At 41.0% G+C, this 18,990-nt stretch overlaps 1 protein-coding gene across 1 annotated transcript in view; it reads right to left on the reverse strand.

The window, feature by feature from the left end:
- The window catches only part of PLCL1 (phospholipase C like 1 (inactive)), a 182,775-nt gene that overhangs the window by 35,069 nt on the left and 128,716 nt on the right, over positions 1-18,990 (reverse strand). The window contains exons 2-3 of the mRNA XM_041473319.1: positions 3,440-5,911; positions 1,020-1,223 (exon numbers count right to left, since the gene is read on the reverse strand). Coding sequence (XP_041329253.1) covers positions 1,020-1,223; positions 3,440-5,911 — 2,676 coding nt within the window. The remainder of the gene's footprint in view (positions 1-1,019; positions 1,224-3,439; positions 5,912-18,990) is intronic.

Consider the following 18,990-nt stretch of genomic DNA (forward strand, 5'->3'; position numbering starts at 1 on the left):
AAGTGTGTTATAAAGGCAAAATATGAGATGGGAAGGAGGTGGGCATTTGGCACATTGAATAATTGGTCAAAGCTGCGACCACTCTTTGCAACACATCAGCGTCTTTGGAAGCAATTCGACATTCCCAGCATTATTCATCATTTTATTCCTTATGAACACAAGCTGCAGAAAAAACTGCTGTCCCCTGAACATGAGTGGTGATTCAGCCTGGCTGCCACAGTGCACTGTTTCAGTCAGGCTTGGCTGAACTGTGCATCTTGCTGTTGGTTGCTGCAGACTGCCAAAAAGGTTGGGAAGCAGCGGGGCACCCCCACGGCCCAAGAGGCACAGTGTGACAGCAACTTCTGCTGCTGGAAGTCACGCACAGCTGTTGCTCAGTCACCCACAGCAGTAACATATGTTATACAATGAGCAGCAGCACTCATCTGGAACGATTCCAGCCCGTGTCTCTACATTTGCAGAAGCATTCCTGTACCATACTGGCCTCTCCTTGCCTGTGCAGGAAAACGGGCATTTTAACCTTCTCTTCCAACACTGCCGTGCCCTCCCCAAGAGCGACACTGACTTCATCTGACAGGGACAATACTTAACAGTGCTGCTGCCAAGGGTAAGGAAAGGGAGGGCTCAGCTTTGCCTAGGAACTCCCATGCTGCAGCTCCCTGTCTACTGGCCTTGTTCTCTGCTGCGGGGAGGCCAGCGAAGGGCAGCACACAAATCTTGCTGCTTCCCAAGGACAAGGACTACCAGTGCCAGTACAGGCTGAATTGCCACTAGTTTTGTAAACAAAGTCCTCTTCAAACGCCAACCTGTTCTAGCCACAACCGTGTTTAAAAAAGGAAACAATAACAAAAAGCCCAGTGTGGCATTGTGGTGATTGAAGGCCAACTCACAGAGTCCGAGTCATTTGAAGAGCCTTGTTTGTTTAACTGGAACATTTGGGTGTGTGAAAGTCAGTGGGCACAGCCTGCCCCGTTCACAACAGTGGGGAAAGGCAGAGGTAGCAGTGCTGAAGTGCTTACCAGGTCATACGCTGCCAGGACCTTTTTCTGCACATCGGGCACGGTCCCCAGAGGCTCCAGGTAAGGAAAGGTGTCCTTCATGCAGAGGGCCACCGAGGGTGCGTTGTCGCTGCTGACGAGGCGTGAGGACAGGGTCAGGATGCACTGCTTGAGGCTGGCGATGGGCGGCAGCCCACAGAGCTCCTTCACCGACACCATGGCGTTCTGGGCAAGGGACGCAAACACTTCAGCACAGGTGGCCACTTATTGGTACACTCCAATAACATCACACCGCAACAGCCACTCACCACTCAGTCCCTGCCCTCAGCTTGACATCCCTTTCTTCTTCTACCCTCTGATGGGAGGCAGTGCTATCCCGCTGTTCATCATCCACTGGCCCTCAACGGACCATGGGATTCCATCTCACACAGGAATTCCCTGCCAGCCCCACTCTTTGTCCCAAAGCCTACCACCAGTTCCAGCTTTCTCCCAGGCTCAGGCATCCCAACTGCCAGCTCTTCATCTACTTTGCATTGAAAATCCAGCCCTAACAGGGACAAGTTCTGGTCACCAGCATATTAAACCATCAGCCTAAAATGCTATTTCTCTTCCCCACTGCTTAGACTCCAATAATTTTTGATGCTGTAATCACTTTGTTCTCCCATCATTATCATCCTCCAGCAAGAACGAGTTTGACTGACCTTGTATTTCCCATGGGAAAGGCAAGCAGGAAAAACTCACTTTGTTTTCAGCCTTACATTATCACATCATAAAGAAACACACACACTCTTTCCTCTTCATAGGTCACGTGTAAGAAAATCAATACCGGATATACAGGTCAAACAAAACTGACATGCCAGGATTTACTTATTTATCAGGTCAGAGAATACACAGCTGACATGCACCCATCATTTAGCTTCTTGAGTTGTACTCTTGTACTCAAGTGACCAAGATGCACAAAACCCAAGTAAGATATCATAACAACCCATACCTTGCAAATGTTCCTCCCACAACTTGCTGAAAAAAACCCAATAATCAAACAATGCCTGGCTATGTTTTTCTCATTAATTAAATATGACAGCGTGCAGTTAAATCCAAACCTGTGTCTTTACACAGCATTCCCCAGAACATGATCTTTTATTGAACTTTTGCTTGGAAGGCGCATTAATACTGTTTCTGAGTCAAATTTAGAGAATTTTCATTTATACAGTTCACATATAGTGCCTGACCTAGACAGAAGGTGGAGTCAGCAGTTCAAACTAGTTACTTTCAAGGCCTGAAGGAAAGGCTGAGAAGAGTTTCCCATTCTTAAAAATATGCTGAGACAATTCCTTTGAGAGTGATTTAAAGCTTATGTCATTTTGTAAACTTTTCCAGCTGTCAACATTTCATTTGCTTTAGACTCCATCCAGAAGAGTGGGGTCAGTGAAGTGCTACATGTTTTTCTCCTGTTTTCAAGGGAAAAAAATGAACTGTTTCTGTATCTTTACCAAGGAGATAGCTACAACTGATTCAAGCTATTTATTATGGAAAACTCATTGTTTAATGCAACTCAGTTTTGTTTCTAGGCAGTGCCTGAAGCTCAGAGCTGAGTTGTCCTTTAATCAACCCCCAGTTGCTCCCATCACAGCGGAGAGCACTGGGGACATTCTTGTTTGGCTTTGCTGCCACTTCACATCCTGCCAACCACAAGGTCCAACCCAAGCACTTGTGACAGTGCTGTGCACCTGGGCCCTGATGCTGCTGGCCACAGCAGGCTCTGCTGCATGCAGCAGCATGGACAGAGTGCCAGGGGACCCTCTGAGCCAAGACACGGCACTGGTGTCTGTGCCAGCCCTCAACCAGCCAAGACAAAACAGCTATTCAGCAGGGAGGAATCTGAAATCCAAGTGGCAATCACTGCCTATGTTGAATATCTGCAGCCCTGGGGCAAACAGTGGCAACACACACTCAGGAAAACATGCTGCTCTTTGCACAGTGGGTTTCTTTGGTGTACACAAGACCTTAATGACATATTCACTGACTGCTTCTTATACTCCACCAAAGAAAATTAAGAGCATAACCCTCACTCAATTAGCAAAACAAAAGCTTGTTGATGTTTTTTAGAACCAATGAGGAAATACAGTATTTGGGACCAGAGGCAAAGGACACAAATGTACCCTCAATTCTGCTTTCTCAGGAAAAAAAAATTAACCAGTAAAACATGTTTGGAGAGGGCATACTGATTTTTAAAGCATTTCTGCTTAATCTTACATTTCCTTGTGAGTCAGCACCTGTAACTATCAGCCTGCCAATGTCCATTTAAAGGCTGACAAGAGCTGTGGGTCTGAAGTTTCACCAGCTTCCACCAGCTTCAGCAAGCCTGCCCTAGCAGTAGCTCACACCAAGACTTTCACTTCCACATTCAGGACACAACAACACATACAATGGAAGTCTCATACCTGCATATTTTCTCTCATGTCAGTAGCCTCTCGCAATGGGTGCACTGCCAACTTAAAGATGTCATCAATAATCTTGAGGCCAGTGTTCCTCAGCATGGTGTACTCCCTTGCTTTCTTCCCTATCCTCACTGAGAGGCTACGCTTCTGTGCCTTCCCACCTCCACTTCGGTTGGTTATTGCAATGTGAACAAAGAGGGTAACGTGCTCCATGATATCACCAACAAAAGAGCGCAGTGGGATGTGCCTGTATCCGGGCTGTAAGCACTCCAGCGGGATGGTGTACTGTCCTATGAACTCATCCCCAATGTAGTCATCATCCAAAACAACAAAGCGGATCATGGCCAGCTCCGGTAGATTGATCTGGAACTCAAAGCTTTCATCAAAAATAGGGTTGTCACTGTTCTGCTGCACAGTTTTGGTTCTTTGTTCGGTGCAGTCTGCAGGAATCCCATGTATTTCTATGCAGACATAGGGGTCTATAACATCCCCTTTTGCACATGCACCCTTGGGCTTTGGAAAATTCTGCCCACTGATAATTTTGACATGTAGGACCTGCGGGGAGACCCCAGGAACAATACCCTTGGTATTTGCGCTGAAGTAAGACACTTCGTCACGCATCACTGAAGGTCTGAGAACATACCCGCATCCCCCGTTCTGTAGAAACCAACCAGTGTGTAGGTCCATCATGGGCCCTGGGGTCTGATAGTTCATTGCCACTATCTGGCAACCACAGTTCCAAAAATCTTGAGGATTTAAGTTACTGGAGTCTATCCTCATAGCACTCGGGTATACCCTGGACAGAAACTTTTTGTTGTAGTTAACAAAATCTTCAGGGTATTCATTTGCAATCCGACTGGCTTCTGCCTCACTGAAGGAGCACATTTCCCAATAATTTTGAGATTTCATGGATGTCTCAAAGTCTTTGTACTGGATAGATTTGCATAGGGACACCAAGTCAGACAACTCCTTGCAGAGCCAGATCAGCTTTGGTTCCCTCGAGAAGTCCTCTGACAGTCTTCGGGATATTTCAGCCTCTTCATCTTCATCTGTGACCTCTCCTTCTAATACATCCTGTTCACAGGGCAGTTTCTTCCCTTTCACAATGATCTTCATTTTCAGTTTCTCGGGTGATGGGAGGTAGGCTTCTGAGGATAAAGGTGCCTCTGTGTACAGTTTGTTTCCAAAGATTCTTTTCATGTGTTGCACCACCACCTTCTGCTGCTGTACAGAGCAGTGGTTGCCCAAGCACAGAATAAGAGGGTATTCTGAGGCAAAGAAGGCCAATTTGTTTATTACTTCGATGACATTTCGAAAGGCAAGTGGCGATGTCATGTTGTTGCGGTTACAAATAATGGGTTCATTATCTGGGCCGTCACAGACGTCCAGCTCAATACTCCGGCAGCTCATCTTTAAAGCTCTGACATAACCATTGATATCAGCCGGCCCTCTGAGCTGGTCTTCTATTAGATATGTATTGTGGGATGCATTGATGTAGTAATGTGACAAAGGCTGTGTCATGTCTTGGACAATTTTTTTGTGCTCTGGGTCAAAAATATCACATTCTGAGGACAATAAGTATTGAGTAAACCCATCAATTGCAAGAAAACCTTTCAACCGCCCTTCTTCAGAAAGCTCATACCTCCGTATAATATCCAGACACATTTCTTCTGTTATGTGGGTCACTCCTTGCTCAGCCTCTAAAAACAGCATGAGGTCATTGGCATCCAGGTACTCTTTGTTTTTGGATATCTGCACAAGTAAGAAATACACTTCAGGTCTTGTGCAAAGTTCACTGAACGCTTCACAAAACTCTTCTTTTGTTACTCGTGTTGTCAGTTTCTCTTTGCTCTTCTGAATTTCCTTAAATTTTAATCTAATCTTTGATTCCTTTAAGGTGGGGTTAAGCTTCTTTATTAGTTCCACAGCTGTATCTTCTAACATTATGCCATTGCCATCAACATCTGCTGCTTCAAATACAGCTTTTAACCAGGCAAACCGTGGGGTATTATGGCTGCTTTCCATCAAGTCCAGGGGTTGTTTGCTACGAGAAACTAAGTACCTTAATCCGGATACCCAAATATTGGCCACATCAGCTGAATTGGCAACCAAGTCAAGGGACTCATAGTTCTCACCATGAATTACTGACAGTGCACAGTCCTCAGAAATCTGATCTGCAAGTCCGTTATTCCTGAATGTCTCTGTGTTCTTCCCTAGTCTGATTTCTTTTATAGCAGAAATATCAAGCTTGGCTTTGTCCAGATCCTTCTTGGAAGGCTCCCAGCGAAGAGCCTGCAGGTCAGGATCCAGAGTAAAAAAACGATTATAAATCCGGGAATTTGGACGAACTTTCTTCAATTCACACCCAGCCTGCATAAAGCTGATACAGTCGCTGGCACTGCTTATTTTCTTCTCTGATGGCATGCTGCTGAAGGACACTGTTTTCTTTCTTCCACATTTTTGGTTTGAAGGATCCTGTGGAATAATTACATTAAAAAAAATTAGCATGTTTTCTTTGGCCATTCTACAAGTTCATAAATAATAGAAAAGGTACATTTATGTAAAGGTAATTAATGCTCTTCTGAACCTCAAAACACAACATCTTATTCCTTCCCGCAATTCAGTTCCCTACTGAGCTATAAAATATACTGAGCTATAAAGCGACATGACTGACTGTGGCATTAGAGATAGCAAGTTTTCATGAGTGACATTTGCAGCTATTAAACTGTCTTCCAGATCTCAGCAACTTGCTACAGGAGGCAGTATCCAGCTGTATACATTATGACCAGTTTCAAAGCAGATCTATCACACTCTCTCGTCTCACCACTTGTTTGGAAAAGTAGCTATTCTGGTCATTTCCGTGTACAACAACTAGAAAGCACTGCAGGAAAATGGATAGCCAGACAAGAAATCCAAAACCTTTGTCTTTAGAATATATATTCCAACTCCTCTTGAGAAAATACTCAGCCAGACTTGTGATTGTCTTTTCAGTATCAACTTCTTGTAAACCCAGCAGCCTACAAAATTGTAATTTTGTAATTTTTCAGTGCAGCGACTAAACTTGAACCTTTCCCTTCATATTATAAATTCAAAACATCTCACAATAATTATGAAGTATAAATCATTCTTTTCTCTGCATGATTTCCATCTACCCCATTAGTATGTAAACTATCCAACAGCTACCAAAAATATTTTTAAAACATTACTTAAGACTGAAATTAATTGTTAAAGACTTGTTAAAATTGCTTTCCCTCCTACTTCTCTAGCCACTAGCAATACTTCCTTAGTTGTCTGCCTTCTGTTGTTGAAGGGACCTCAGCTGCCTGAATTTTGAATGGAAAAGGAGCCCCAAGGCAAGAAAATGTTGATGCTGGGACTAAGCACTCAGCCCTCCACCCTGCTGCCTCAGGCCCAGACATCAGACACGCACCAGGCAGCAACTTCCCAACAGCCCCTGGGGATCTGCTTTGAGATGCCAAAACCCCTGACTCCCAAACCCTCTGCAGCCTGGACTTCCCTTCCCTACCCGCAGCAGCTGGTTCCTCTCAGCTGCAGCTTATCTGCTGTGTCATTCAACCTGCTCAAGCAATACTCCTCTGCCAATCTTATTAATAAGTCCTGCTCTAGCAGGGCCCTCCATCCACGCATCTTTGTCCTTTGATGCTCTGCACCGTCTGAGCAGGACCTTGTGTAGCTCCCCAAGCCACAGAGCATCGGTTTTGGTGCTCACCAGGATCTCTCCACTCTTCATTTGCATGTCTGTATAGACACTTTCAGCAGATTAGTCAGCATGAATGTTTCTACAAAATTGCTGTTGTCATTCACTCACTTCATTCAATAACATGCAAAACATTTCCAAACCTCCAGGCCCTTAACTACTGAATTTAAAGGCATGGGATCTATTGGGAACAAAATTAAGACTTCTAAACTTCTTATGACAAAGATTTCTCATTATACAAGTACAGAGACTTCTACTGACAAGAATAATTACTCTTGCCATTTATTTAGTACTTATTATGAGAATGGGTCTGAAAGAAACAGGAAGAAAGTCAACGAAGTGAGTGCCTCAGGTCAGTTCCTTTTTAAATTACAGTTTTATGCTAAAATATTCTGTTCTTGCATTAACATACTGTGTTTTAATACACAGCTTTGGTTATGAACATCTTCAGGCAGTAGATGCTAATGAATACAAATGAATGTTGCAGATTACTCCATGGGTTTTAGAAGAGCCTCTTCTTTTTTATTTCCTTATGTTTACAGGAGCAGTATTTAGATTTAAGATTGATGATTAATTAGAATTATTTTTCTCATCTAGTTAGAGGTATTAATGGCCTCAGAATCTTCAGTGATTAATTCCTTGACAGAGGTTCCTCAGGGCCAGACCTGGAAATCTCATCAGAGCGGCCTATCTGATTTATCTAAGGGTCTGTCATTTTGTTTTAGCTAGGGAGGCACAAATGTTATGTAAATACCTTATTTTCTGCAAAAAATAAAAGACATTTATTTTTAGTTCCAAGATACCCATGTCTTTTGATCAAAGCAAGTCAGGGAATTAATCAGCTATTTTTCAGGTATTCAGCTGGGAAAAAAAAACCCTAACTGACCTCATGGACAAACAACAAAAGTTTCCTTTTAATACTCAGTCTTAACCCCTCAGGGATTTTGGTGGGGATTAGATTATCCTCTGTATCATCTTTACCTGCTTTTATACTTCTGGTTTTGTACTTAGCGGTATGTAAGGAGCATCAGAATTGTACAACAGCACTTGGTATCAGAGTAGGACTGCCCTGCATCTCTCAATCAACTGAACAGAATTCAAGCCTAATCCACAGACTAATTGCCTACAATTAACAAGATTTAATTATTATTGACACTGATGGGATTATTTCAACACATACTAACAATGTCTTCCATCTAATGTATAATACACACAAACCCCCATAAAACTGCAATTGCTAACTGAGCTTACTGTTGCATTGGCTATTCCCCTCTTGGTGTCTCCAGACTAAGAGCATACTCATTCTTTCAAAGTGAGAGCTGTTACTTTAGATATCATGTGAAAGTTTTCATTCATAATTATCACAAAGTTAATTATTTCAGTCTTGCAAAAAGTAAAAAGGTGCTTCTGTAAGTTCCAATGCTGCTTTCTCAGACTGACAGTCCAGGCACTCACCTTTGCATTACCACACTCGTAATGCTTGAACAAGGCACTCTGGATCCTGACACCATGGTTTAGCCAGGCCACACACCTCTTGATTCCCACAGACCACCCTGGAGAGCAGAGGAGCATCCTCCCACCACTGAGCCCCACTCACATCAATGCCTGGAGGGGATTATTTCTCTACCCTGTGCCTCCCTATTGATCTTATGCTTGTTCAACTGAGACTCCAGACTTTGTGTTTTAATTTTAGTGTAGCTATTGCTTTCTCTACCTCAATCCAATTTCAATAGATTGATCTTCTAAAACAAGACACCCAGCTAAGAATACTGTGCTGCAGTGTATCCAGTGGCTAAACTGCTGCTCCATTTTACTCAATACTAAGAACAGGAACAAATACAGTCACCCAGCAAACTAAAAACTGCCAATGTCTTACATAGATAGATAGGAAACCTTCTCTCTTGTGCTACCTGCCAAGAACATTCCCACTGCGAGTTATCAAAAAACCTCTCCTCAGTGTTCACCCACACAACAGCACTTGTTCCTCTTCACTAACCTAAGCAATCAGCAAGCACCATTATATGCAGCCCTGAATATTGGAACTGGGAAGTCCATCTTTCTCCAAGATGCTAAGGTCATCAAAATTGATCTTGTCTAGTTAACAGGACAGTAACTGGCCTAGAACTGCCCTTTACCCTCAGTCACTTGTAATGATGAAACTGAATTTATTATGGCAGTAAAAGATGAAAAAAAAGGATGATATTTGCTAAAAAAAAAGATAAACCTACATCAATGTGAAAATAAAGACCTAACTTATAGATTTTTCACTCTAAGATCTTTCCTACCAGCAACAATCATGCTCCTTACAAAGCACTCTTGCTAGAAACAGACACAATCAGTTTGCATGCAATGTGCAAGTACAGAAAGGAAATCCCCGCTTACATGGGAAACCTTGTGTTTTCCAAGGCAAGACACTTTTCAAAGTGACTCAAAACTAGGGTTTCCTTCAGTTCTTTGGTTATCCCCTATAAGGCGATCTAACAGGATGACTCCATTCTGCTCCTGAGCCTGCATGGTATCAATTATATAAAACACCTCAAGGCCTCAAACACAAGACCACATCAATATGCACTCAGATTTCAGAGTGTGCATTGCTGCTCTGAAATCATTAAGGACCAAGGAGATGTATCTGTGTGCTGGCCTGACGGCATCCTAACATCTTCTCAATGCTTCTAAAGGAAGGATTCAGAACACCACTCTAAGCACACTCCCAAAATAGGAGAAGCTCTCCTGTTGAACACATCATCCTCATCAGAGGGACTGGATACATAAACAGTAGGATCACTAAGTCATCAGCAGTTGTGGGAAAACTCCACCCCATTCACCCTGACCTCTGACTGCTCAAACTTCTGCTGTTTAAATCAAAGAGCTAACAGAAATAAATAAGTGGGATTAAAAAAAAAAAAAAAAAGAGTAAACATGCTCTCCACCTCATCCCACCCTGTTTATCAAAACTGTAGGACATAAATTGCCCATCTAAAGTTAGGAACCAGGGCAATAATAAGAACTAGATAGCAAACCTGCACACAAAGGCCATGCTCCTTAATTATTATCTGTCTGAAATTAAGTTACCTGAAGGCTCTCTAAAGCGCTGACAGTCCTCCAGGATTCTGCTAAAGAGGATAAGAAACGCAAAAACCATCACCTACCCAAAGACACCAAAAACCCTTAAAGACCTGCAGGGCTCCTGAAAAGTAGGAGAAATTCAGTAACAATCCTGAGAGATAAATTCTTTAAATGTGATTAAGAGCTATTTCCCAAAAAAACCAATTCATATTTTCACCACTTTGATTCTAATCTTTGACATTTCTCCTGAACCTAGCACTAAGAAATCAGTAATAGACAGCTTAGTCTGTTCTCACAAATAGACTGTAATAGTCCTAAAAGCTATCTGCTCTGGAAACTCCACATGACCCAGTTAACTGGCCAACTGATTACCTGATTTTACGCTTTCTACGAGAAACTAATTAACTCTACAGGATAATCTTGGGGGGGATACTTTTAGATATTTCAGTTATACAAAGACAGAATCCCAGTCCCTGAAAATCTTAAGGCTTTACTGTACTTGTGGCTTTACTTGTGGCAAAAAAAGTACCTTTAAACAGTAAGTAAAGAAGTCAGTGAGTCACTAATGGCACTCAAAGCCACTGTGTAGCAGGTTGACAAATGACAGTAATTTTTTCTAGAACGAAGTGAGCCAGAGCAGGGAAGATTTATATAAATCATCCAAAAAAAAGACACAGTCAAAGCCTGGGCCAGGGCTGCAACTGGATCTCATACACATCTGAGGCTCAATCCATTTGATCAGATGTAGATCAAAGCCTGAACCCACAGTGCCAGCACATGATTAGAACAGGTAGCAATGATCACTGGAAGCCAGTATTTATCCTTAGCACACCAAGCTTTCTTCTGTAAATCTCAGCCATGTTCTGACCATCCTTGGACTGCCCATTCTGCAGATTTTATCAACTCTTCTCACAGCCCCTGCTATAACACCAAATTAAGGAGCTAAACTCCCTCTAATCTTTCTTGGCAAGGCCTGTAGGATCTAAGTATCAGGTACATACCCACTGTGACAACTCACGTGTCAACAAAGAAAAGGCTGCCTACTCAAAATTCATCCAGGCTGACAACGCGTGGCATGAAGAAGCTACCTTTGCACAGGGGCTGAACAGCCAAACCACCTTATCCCTGGTGCAGGCAGCTACTGGGATGCTGCCAGTCACACTTGGGCTAACAGACAGCTCAGAGGGATGGCAAGAGCAGATGTTACTGCTGTGAGATCAACCTTGGTAGCCTCTCCCTACTAATTCAGGGATTTGTGCACATGGGGAACAAAGACCAGATCCAAAATTTAACACACGTGCTGTTAAAAGCTGAGCTACACACGTAATGCACAAATAGAAAACTTAAGGCAGACCAAAATTACAACATGGACACATACATGAGAAACAGCTTCAGAACACAGTGTCCAACAATTCTCCAAATACCTAAACAGTCCTACTGGCATGTCTGCAAAGCCAGTGAGGTGTCACTAAACAGCAGCTTAACTCAAGCACAAGCACCACACAGAAGCATCAGCACTATCATAATTCATAGAGAGCAAGGAATAAGGGAGCTCAGACACAGGAAAGAAAAGTGTCCTGAGGAACAGTGAGTAATATCTGTATTTACAGCATGCTCTCCTCAGCTCCCCAGGACTACCGGACATTGGGTATGGGCACTGGGCTTTCACCAAGGCTAATAATACTAAATATGGTCAGCTTCTCGTGAAAAAAGTCACCCTGCAAAATGGGTACACTGCAAGGGCAGGAAAACTCAGTGAAGACAATAGTCCCCATGGAGAAGCTCAAGAGGAGGCAAGACTATAATGGCTTGTCTGATTTCCTCTTTTGCTCCATTACTAAAAAACACTTTCATGTACTGTTGTGTAAGATTGGAAGGAGATACAAAAGAATGCCTGGAGCAGATCTTCAGGAAAAACACCTGAACCAAAATGATTTGCTGTTTAAGAAATGCTTTGTTGTGTAGTTGCTTTTTTCCTTTTCTTTTTTAAATGACTAGCACTACCAAATTTATTCAATTTTACCTTGAAGAAGATTTACCTTTGCTGTTTAAATGACAAATTAGAACAAAATAATAAACCAGCAGCACATAAAGACTCCATCTGGAAATGCTTTTTGGAAATGAAAAGCACACAATGCAAGAAGGGTTTATTCTCTGGTGTGATATCATGCTGAAGTTACTACTTTTCGCTTCTTTTTTATAAGTAGGGCCATGAAGCCAAGGTTGAAAAACTTCCAAGAGCACAAGAAGATGAGAGTCTATAATGAAGCTGCCACTTCCCAGAGCTTTGTGCCATTGTTGTTGAAGTTTCATCCAACTGGTTTCCATCAGTGCAAGTAGCTCTCCCTTTGTGCATTAAGTAACATCTACAGAGAGAAACAGATTCCTGTATGACACTTCAATACATACATACAATGTCTCCATATAAGCCTACAGAAGACCCCACCTGATGAAGACTTTTTCATGGATATTCTCCATTCTTCCTGAAGAAAAAGCCCCTTCACTAAGGACACCACAAGTGCCAGATCTACTTCCAGCTGGAAGGAGGCTTATAGTTTGTAAGGGACTGACCCAGCCTATTGGATGTAATGTCTCCAACCACTGCTACTCCCAAATACTCTGCTATTTTCAAGTGCTTGGGTTGCTCACAGGCTCTAATCCTTCTTAGTCTGCAAGGACACCTTGGACATGGATTAAACTCATCATCCTGCAGGGAATATAAAGCTGAGAAAGACAGAAAGACACTTTCTGTTTTCAAGCAGAAGTAGTAGCAGCAAGGTGTGGAAAAGGGGGATCTCAGCTGCAGCATTCCCAGGAGAACTCCATTGTACAAATCCTCATTCTGTAACATAACCTACTTTGAAGGCATCTGAGACAAAAATTAAGAGAATAAGAGAATGCCAGTAGCAACTCAGGAGGAAAAGACAAATAAGTTTAGAAAGACCCGGCTAAGGAAAAACATGCCCAAGTGGTACTCCCCTTCATTACACCTCTAAATACTTGATTGGCACTGCATCTATGAGTGGGTAATTTTCACTGTCAAAATAATGGAAAAGCTGCAAAAAGATTTGATTAAGAATAAAAAGATTATTAACATTACCTATTTCCAACATTATGGAAAACAGAGCTTGTCAGGCTAACCTGATATCTGTGCTTTTACGATATTAAAAGTTTGGTTGATACACATGAAGTCATTGTAATAGACTCTGATGTATTATGGTTTCTGCAAAGTAGTTGACTTGGTAGTGAATGACATTCTGATTAAGAAGATACAGTAATAAAAATAAACTCAGAAAACATTAAATTGATCAAACACAAGAAAAATGATAACTTTCAAATACAACAGTAAATGTGAAACACTCATCATGAAGAAATGCTTCAAATGGGATCCTACAGGGACCCATTCTTTAGCCCAGTGCTATTTAGCATTTTTAGAGTGACCTGGAAGAAAGCATAAAATCAATACACATGGAGTCTGGAGATGATACAAAGCCAGGTTTCAACAGTGATAAATAACAGAATGTGAGCCAGCAGTCAAAAGACTGCTTGACAGGCAATACATAAAAAAATAAGTATCTTCCAATAAGGAGCAAAATACAAGGTTGTAATCCTAAAAACACAGCGCCAGTTCTTATTTTCAGGACTCTGATGGAGGAGAATAATTTTGGGTAATAAAAGCCAACTTTGTCATCACGGATGATCAGCATAGAATATAACAAAAAGATCACACACAAACCAGTATACTTGATTGTATAAACATAGTATCTGCTCAGGATAGAAAAGTTCTAATATTGCTGTATTTGTCCATCATGTGATGCTCTCAGTTTAGAAATTACCTTGAAAACTGGGAAGTTCACAAGTGCCACAAGAACCAGGAAGATTTTGGAAAACACATTCAAGTAAGGGATTACGGATTCTTTTAGTTTGATACATATATTGTCTGTATTGATATTTATTGTATTACTATTAATAAAAATGTGCATGGATATAAGGTAAAAACTTAACAGACAGCCCATGCCCTAGGATATCTCGGCACTTTTATTCAGAATGTAATGCTATCAAGTGAGTAGTTTAATTTGGCCCTTAATTGATGTACTTTAAGAAGTTCTTCAAATTACGTTTCCTTATGGATCCCCTAGAAACTCAAAAGGATCCACAAGGATCATTGATTAGGAAGATGATTATATAAAGATTATGTGAAGATCAGTACTATAGAGTGATATATTCTTTTAAATCCTGGAAATTGACACATTCAAAATCAAGCCAAGAGTCTAAACAAGAAAAGCAAAACTGACAATGGTCACAATCTCCCAAGGATAGCTGGAGAGTCCTCATCACTTTTTCGTCAGCACCTGATTCCTTCCAAAAGGATGTCCCATGAGATCAAATATGATTTCATTTAAGCCCTATTTAATGGAGAGTAGGCCAGACTTCAGTGCTATTTTTTGGCCTGATTATTTAGGTATTAACTCAAAAGTTAAATCCCGTGTCTTGAACGGGACTGTGCCTTCTTGTCTGGTATCATGGCACGAGAGATTACCAAGCACTGGGGGCCCAAAATAGGGTGACCAATTTAATTTCATTCTGAATCTTACACAGTCCTCCAGGAATAAAATGTGTAATCCAATAAGCCACACAAATCTCAACAGGCTAATCACATTATTTTAAACCCTTTTTAATCAACTTAAATTATTTCTTCATTAATCACATTTACGCCGATTCAGATCGGCCCCTATACCTAAAATTAGCAATGAAGTTACAAAAATCAATAAAATTAGGTAATGAAACTGTTTTTTTTTTTAAATACCAATTGTCAGTCGTAATTGAATTATTAAATAGGTTGAGATAAAATAGATAAAGGCAAATATGAAGTATATGGGCAAGACAGGGCAGTGTTTTATCTGATCTATAATGCACAGCTCCCTGTGACAGCCCAACACTGCGCAGCTCACCCGTGTGCGTGGAGGTGGCACTGTCCGGCTTGTGATTTATTAACCCTTGTGCAGACACCTTGTCAACAAGCTCCATCACAAAGCAAGGGTAATATAAAGCTTTCTGATTGCTCCTCTACAATATGGGCACCGAAATGTGGCTGTACTTAACCACAGGCTCAAAAATTCCTCAAGTATTTTCTACTTTTATTTTTATTTTACTCCTATCTACAGCTTTTTAGCTTTGCATCTATGGGCACGGTGCATAGCAGACATCCCCCTTCAGCAGCCTTGGGCTGAAAAGCAAGGTTTACACATAAACCATGCCTGCTGGTATCAGAGCAGTTTCAAACCATGAAACTGCTCCTACACTGCTAAAGGAGTTGGCAGGGCTGAAAACAACATACAAGTGAAACAATTATTTCAGTGGTGCACTTAGCAACGGTATGACAAATTAAGCATCTCCCTTACAAGCAAAACACAGATTTCTCCATTAATAGAAAGGAAAGAAGGATTCAAGAAACAGCTGTGGTAGCCTCATTAAATCTTATTATGTGACTCTCATAAATAGGCATATTCCAAATTTTTACCCAATGCAGACACAGAATGTTTTCATTACTCATCAAAATAAGCAATAAATTAGGCGGGTTACAAGCACCTTGATAAACTGCAAACTGCAGCATCATAAACATCCAATTTATTTAAAGAATAACTGATTTGCTATGGAGATGTGCAACAATTTTTAATCGCATTCCTTCAAAATTATTCACCTTCAAGGGCAACACTCTCCTATTTCACAGAGCCCATATCTTAGGGAGAAAAAAACCCCAATTGCTCATTTGGTTTTGGTTTTTTTAACAAATAAAGGAATGCAATTATAATGTACTTTTATCCTGTCTATATATATATATTTGCCAAATAATAATAAATCTTTTATCTTAGAATTAAACTATGTGCATGCTTGAATATTACAATCCCTTGGGGTTTACACATGAATTTTTACAGTTTAAGTATATCACCAACCTGGTATAATTGCCTCCATCCAGTTAATATCTAATTTTATGAACTAGTGGTTATAGGGGTTTTAGAAAAAAATTGAACTCTAATCACTCTATAACTACAACTGCAACATAACTTAGCACTTATGTGGAGAAAGTAACACCTCAAATCTCCAATAGTTTTGTACACTTGCAACATTTAGAAAATGTTGAGCAAGAAGAAAAATGTTGGATTTGCAGCCAGAAGAGTGGGAACCTCCTGGCTTCTAGTTCAGTTCAGAAGCCCAGGAAGACCCTGAGGAAACACTACTTGCTCTGGATTTGTCTCATGGTTTCCACAAGACTCAAAAATGTTTCTGACACACAAATCTCAGCACCTTCAGAGAAAAGCCAGCTTTTGCCACGGTCTTCACCCATCCCCTCACCTGGGGGGAAACATGGCAGAAAAAGGGATGTCTAGGAGTGGGGGCAGGAGCAGTTGGGCCAGGAGTTTGGGGAAGCTTTTTTGTTTTAAGAGGTCCAAGTTTGGTATTTGCCTTCTCGAGGACAGAAAGCCACAGGGCCCAGTGCTGAACCACAAAGCTTCCCCTATCTTGCACAGTTGTCATTAACACCAACACTGCCCAGAGCAATTCGAGAGGGTACTCAAGGACAGCTAAACACTGGCCATGTTAGTCTTGTGAGTGTGAACAAGTGGTAGCAGAAGAGAGACATAAGTGAGACTGGGAACCACTTTTGCATAGACAAAAATCAGCTCAGAACTCACCGTTCATTCAATGGGCCCTTTAAAATAGATAATGATTTGCAACAACTGTGTGATTCAGTTGCTCATTTTAAGTTGTTGCTCATTTTAAGCTTTAATCTTACAAACACTTACACACACTTAGTCCCCACAGTCACACTGTTCATTTGTTAATATTGTATTTAGATTAAAATAGGTGTGACTGTGCATTTGTTCATCCAACAGCTTCTCAAGTCCTTTTTAAACCCCAAAGCTCTAGCTTTTTGAGACTTTTAAAGATAATCCTTCCCACCAGGGAAACAGATTCTAAATTTAATGGTGTTTTTTACATAAGCAGATACAGTGAAAAGACAAATGTTGAGAAGAAGTCAGTTTCTTCTTGAAGTATCAACTCCTTCCTTTCTTCTTTCTTGTTATTTTTCATCAGTTCCTTTAGTTGGATGTATGAGCAATGAATGCTCCCAAACACGTATACTTTTTCCCTTTATTCACCTTGGAGCAACATCTCTGTTCAGCTGCAGGACTTGCTAACTCTTGGAAAGAAGAGGCCAGAGGTAAGCAAGAAAGCACCCTGGAGGAAACCAGCAGCAGTGAGTGCTCTGGACACAGGGAAGCACATCCATTCTCAGGCTGGACGGCTCCAAACGCAGCATACCTGGGAAAGGCCAGTGTCTGAGCTCCATTTTTACAGATGACACTAGTTTTTCCTAGCTGGTTGCCTCAGGAAAATAATATTGCTGTAAATAGACTGCTATTTTGTGAGTGTCTGTCTTCAAATAGAATACTAAAAAGGACAAAAATACAAAAATTATAGAAAAATACAGAAATCACCTGCTTTGCTTGTCAGCTTTCTGTTTCAAAGCTCTTGATGAAATTTCTCATCTTAACCCTAAAGCAAAGCTTTATGCAATGAAGGGACAACATATTTTATATCTGTTTAATTATAATAATGAAGACTTTGGTAATGCATTTAGAAGAACTACAGTCTAATCAGGGCTGTAACCAGAGAATTGCTTTGTTATACCCAGGAGAATTTGTCTGTCTTAATTAAGTCTCCTCTCTCAGACACAGAACACAGAGGCTCTTTCATCTGAACTACCTTATGTAATTGCAGAACAGCTCTACTTGTTGCATACAGCATGCATTGTTTGCAGTGCAGTTTCTAACACTATCATCATGTTTCCTAACGCAAAAATATAGAAAAGGTAGAAAACAGCCTAGACAATGCCCTTGGGTATGGCAAATGGTATGCACATGCTTCTGTCTTGTAGTTCAGCAGCAGAGGCTGCAGTAAAATATGAATGTCCGAATGCTTACATTGATCCGAATCACACTGAAGTCCCTTAGTTCACACAAGGCAATTGTTGTTTATTTAGCTCAATTTAATGAATGCAGAATCTAGCCCACAGGAGCAATGTATGAGATTTGTGGGACTCTCATTCTTAACTATACAGTATTTTCTGGATATACTATTTTAAGGCATCTTTGGAGTCAGGAGAAAAGTACAAAAACACTTTAACAGAACCAGATATTCTACACACAGAGTAACAAAAATGAAGTATTTTTAGAACTACCATAGACACTAAACTCCATACTTTATTAATTTCAGTGGGTTTTGTCTCTGCTGTTTTCTCACTTTGAATCAATATTGAAGCTTATTAAAAATATGTTCCTCCTTATGCCTATACATAAGCCAAATCAATTTCTTTCCCATAGCGTGTTTTCATCTGGGTTCATTAGTAACTAAGAGAAAAATAATCAACTCTTGGTAAAGCAGTAAAGTGGCAAACATGTTTTTTAACTATGTACTCTGGGAAATAATACATTTCTAGCTCATTTTGCAAAGACAATTAAAAGTGACACATTACCTGTCACTGAGTTGCTCAGCTACTAGGTAAATTGAGGCACATCAGATACTCTGTAACTGCTAATTTGATTTTGTTAATCAAAGCACACTCTTGTTGCTCAGCAAACTGAAATAGCATTACTGCCCTCATATAAAAGGAATGTTCCACCCTGCAACCACTTGGTGGTATTTTAAAACTCAAACACTGATTTCAGAGCTCCAAGTGAAATGTGGTAATTCAACAAGCACTGCG

The sequence above is a fragment of the Pyrgilauda ruficollis genome, unplaced genomic scaffold (assembly GCF_017590135.1).
Source record: "Pyrgilauda ruficollis isolate IOZ18807 unplaced genomic scaffold, ASM1759013v1 scaffold3, whole genome shotgun sequence".
NCBI lineage: Eukaryota > Metazoa > Chordata > Aves > Passeriformes > Passeridae > Pyrgilauda > Pyrgilauda ruficollis.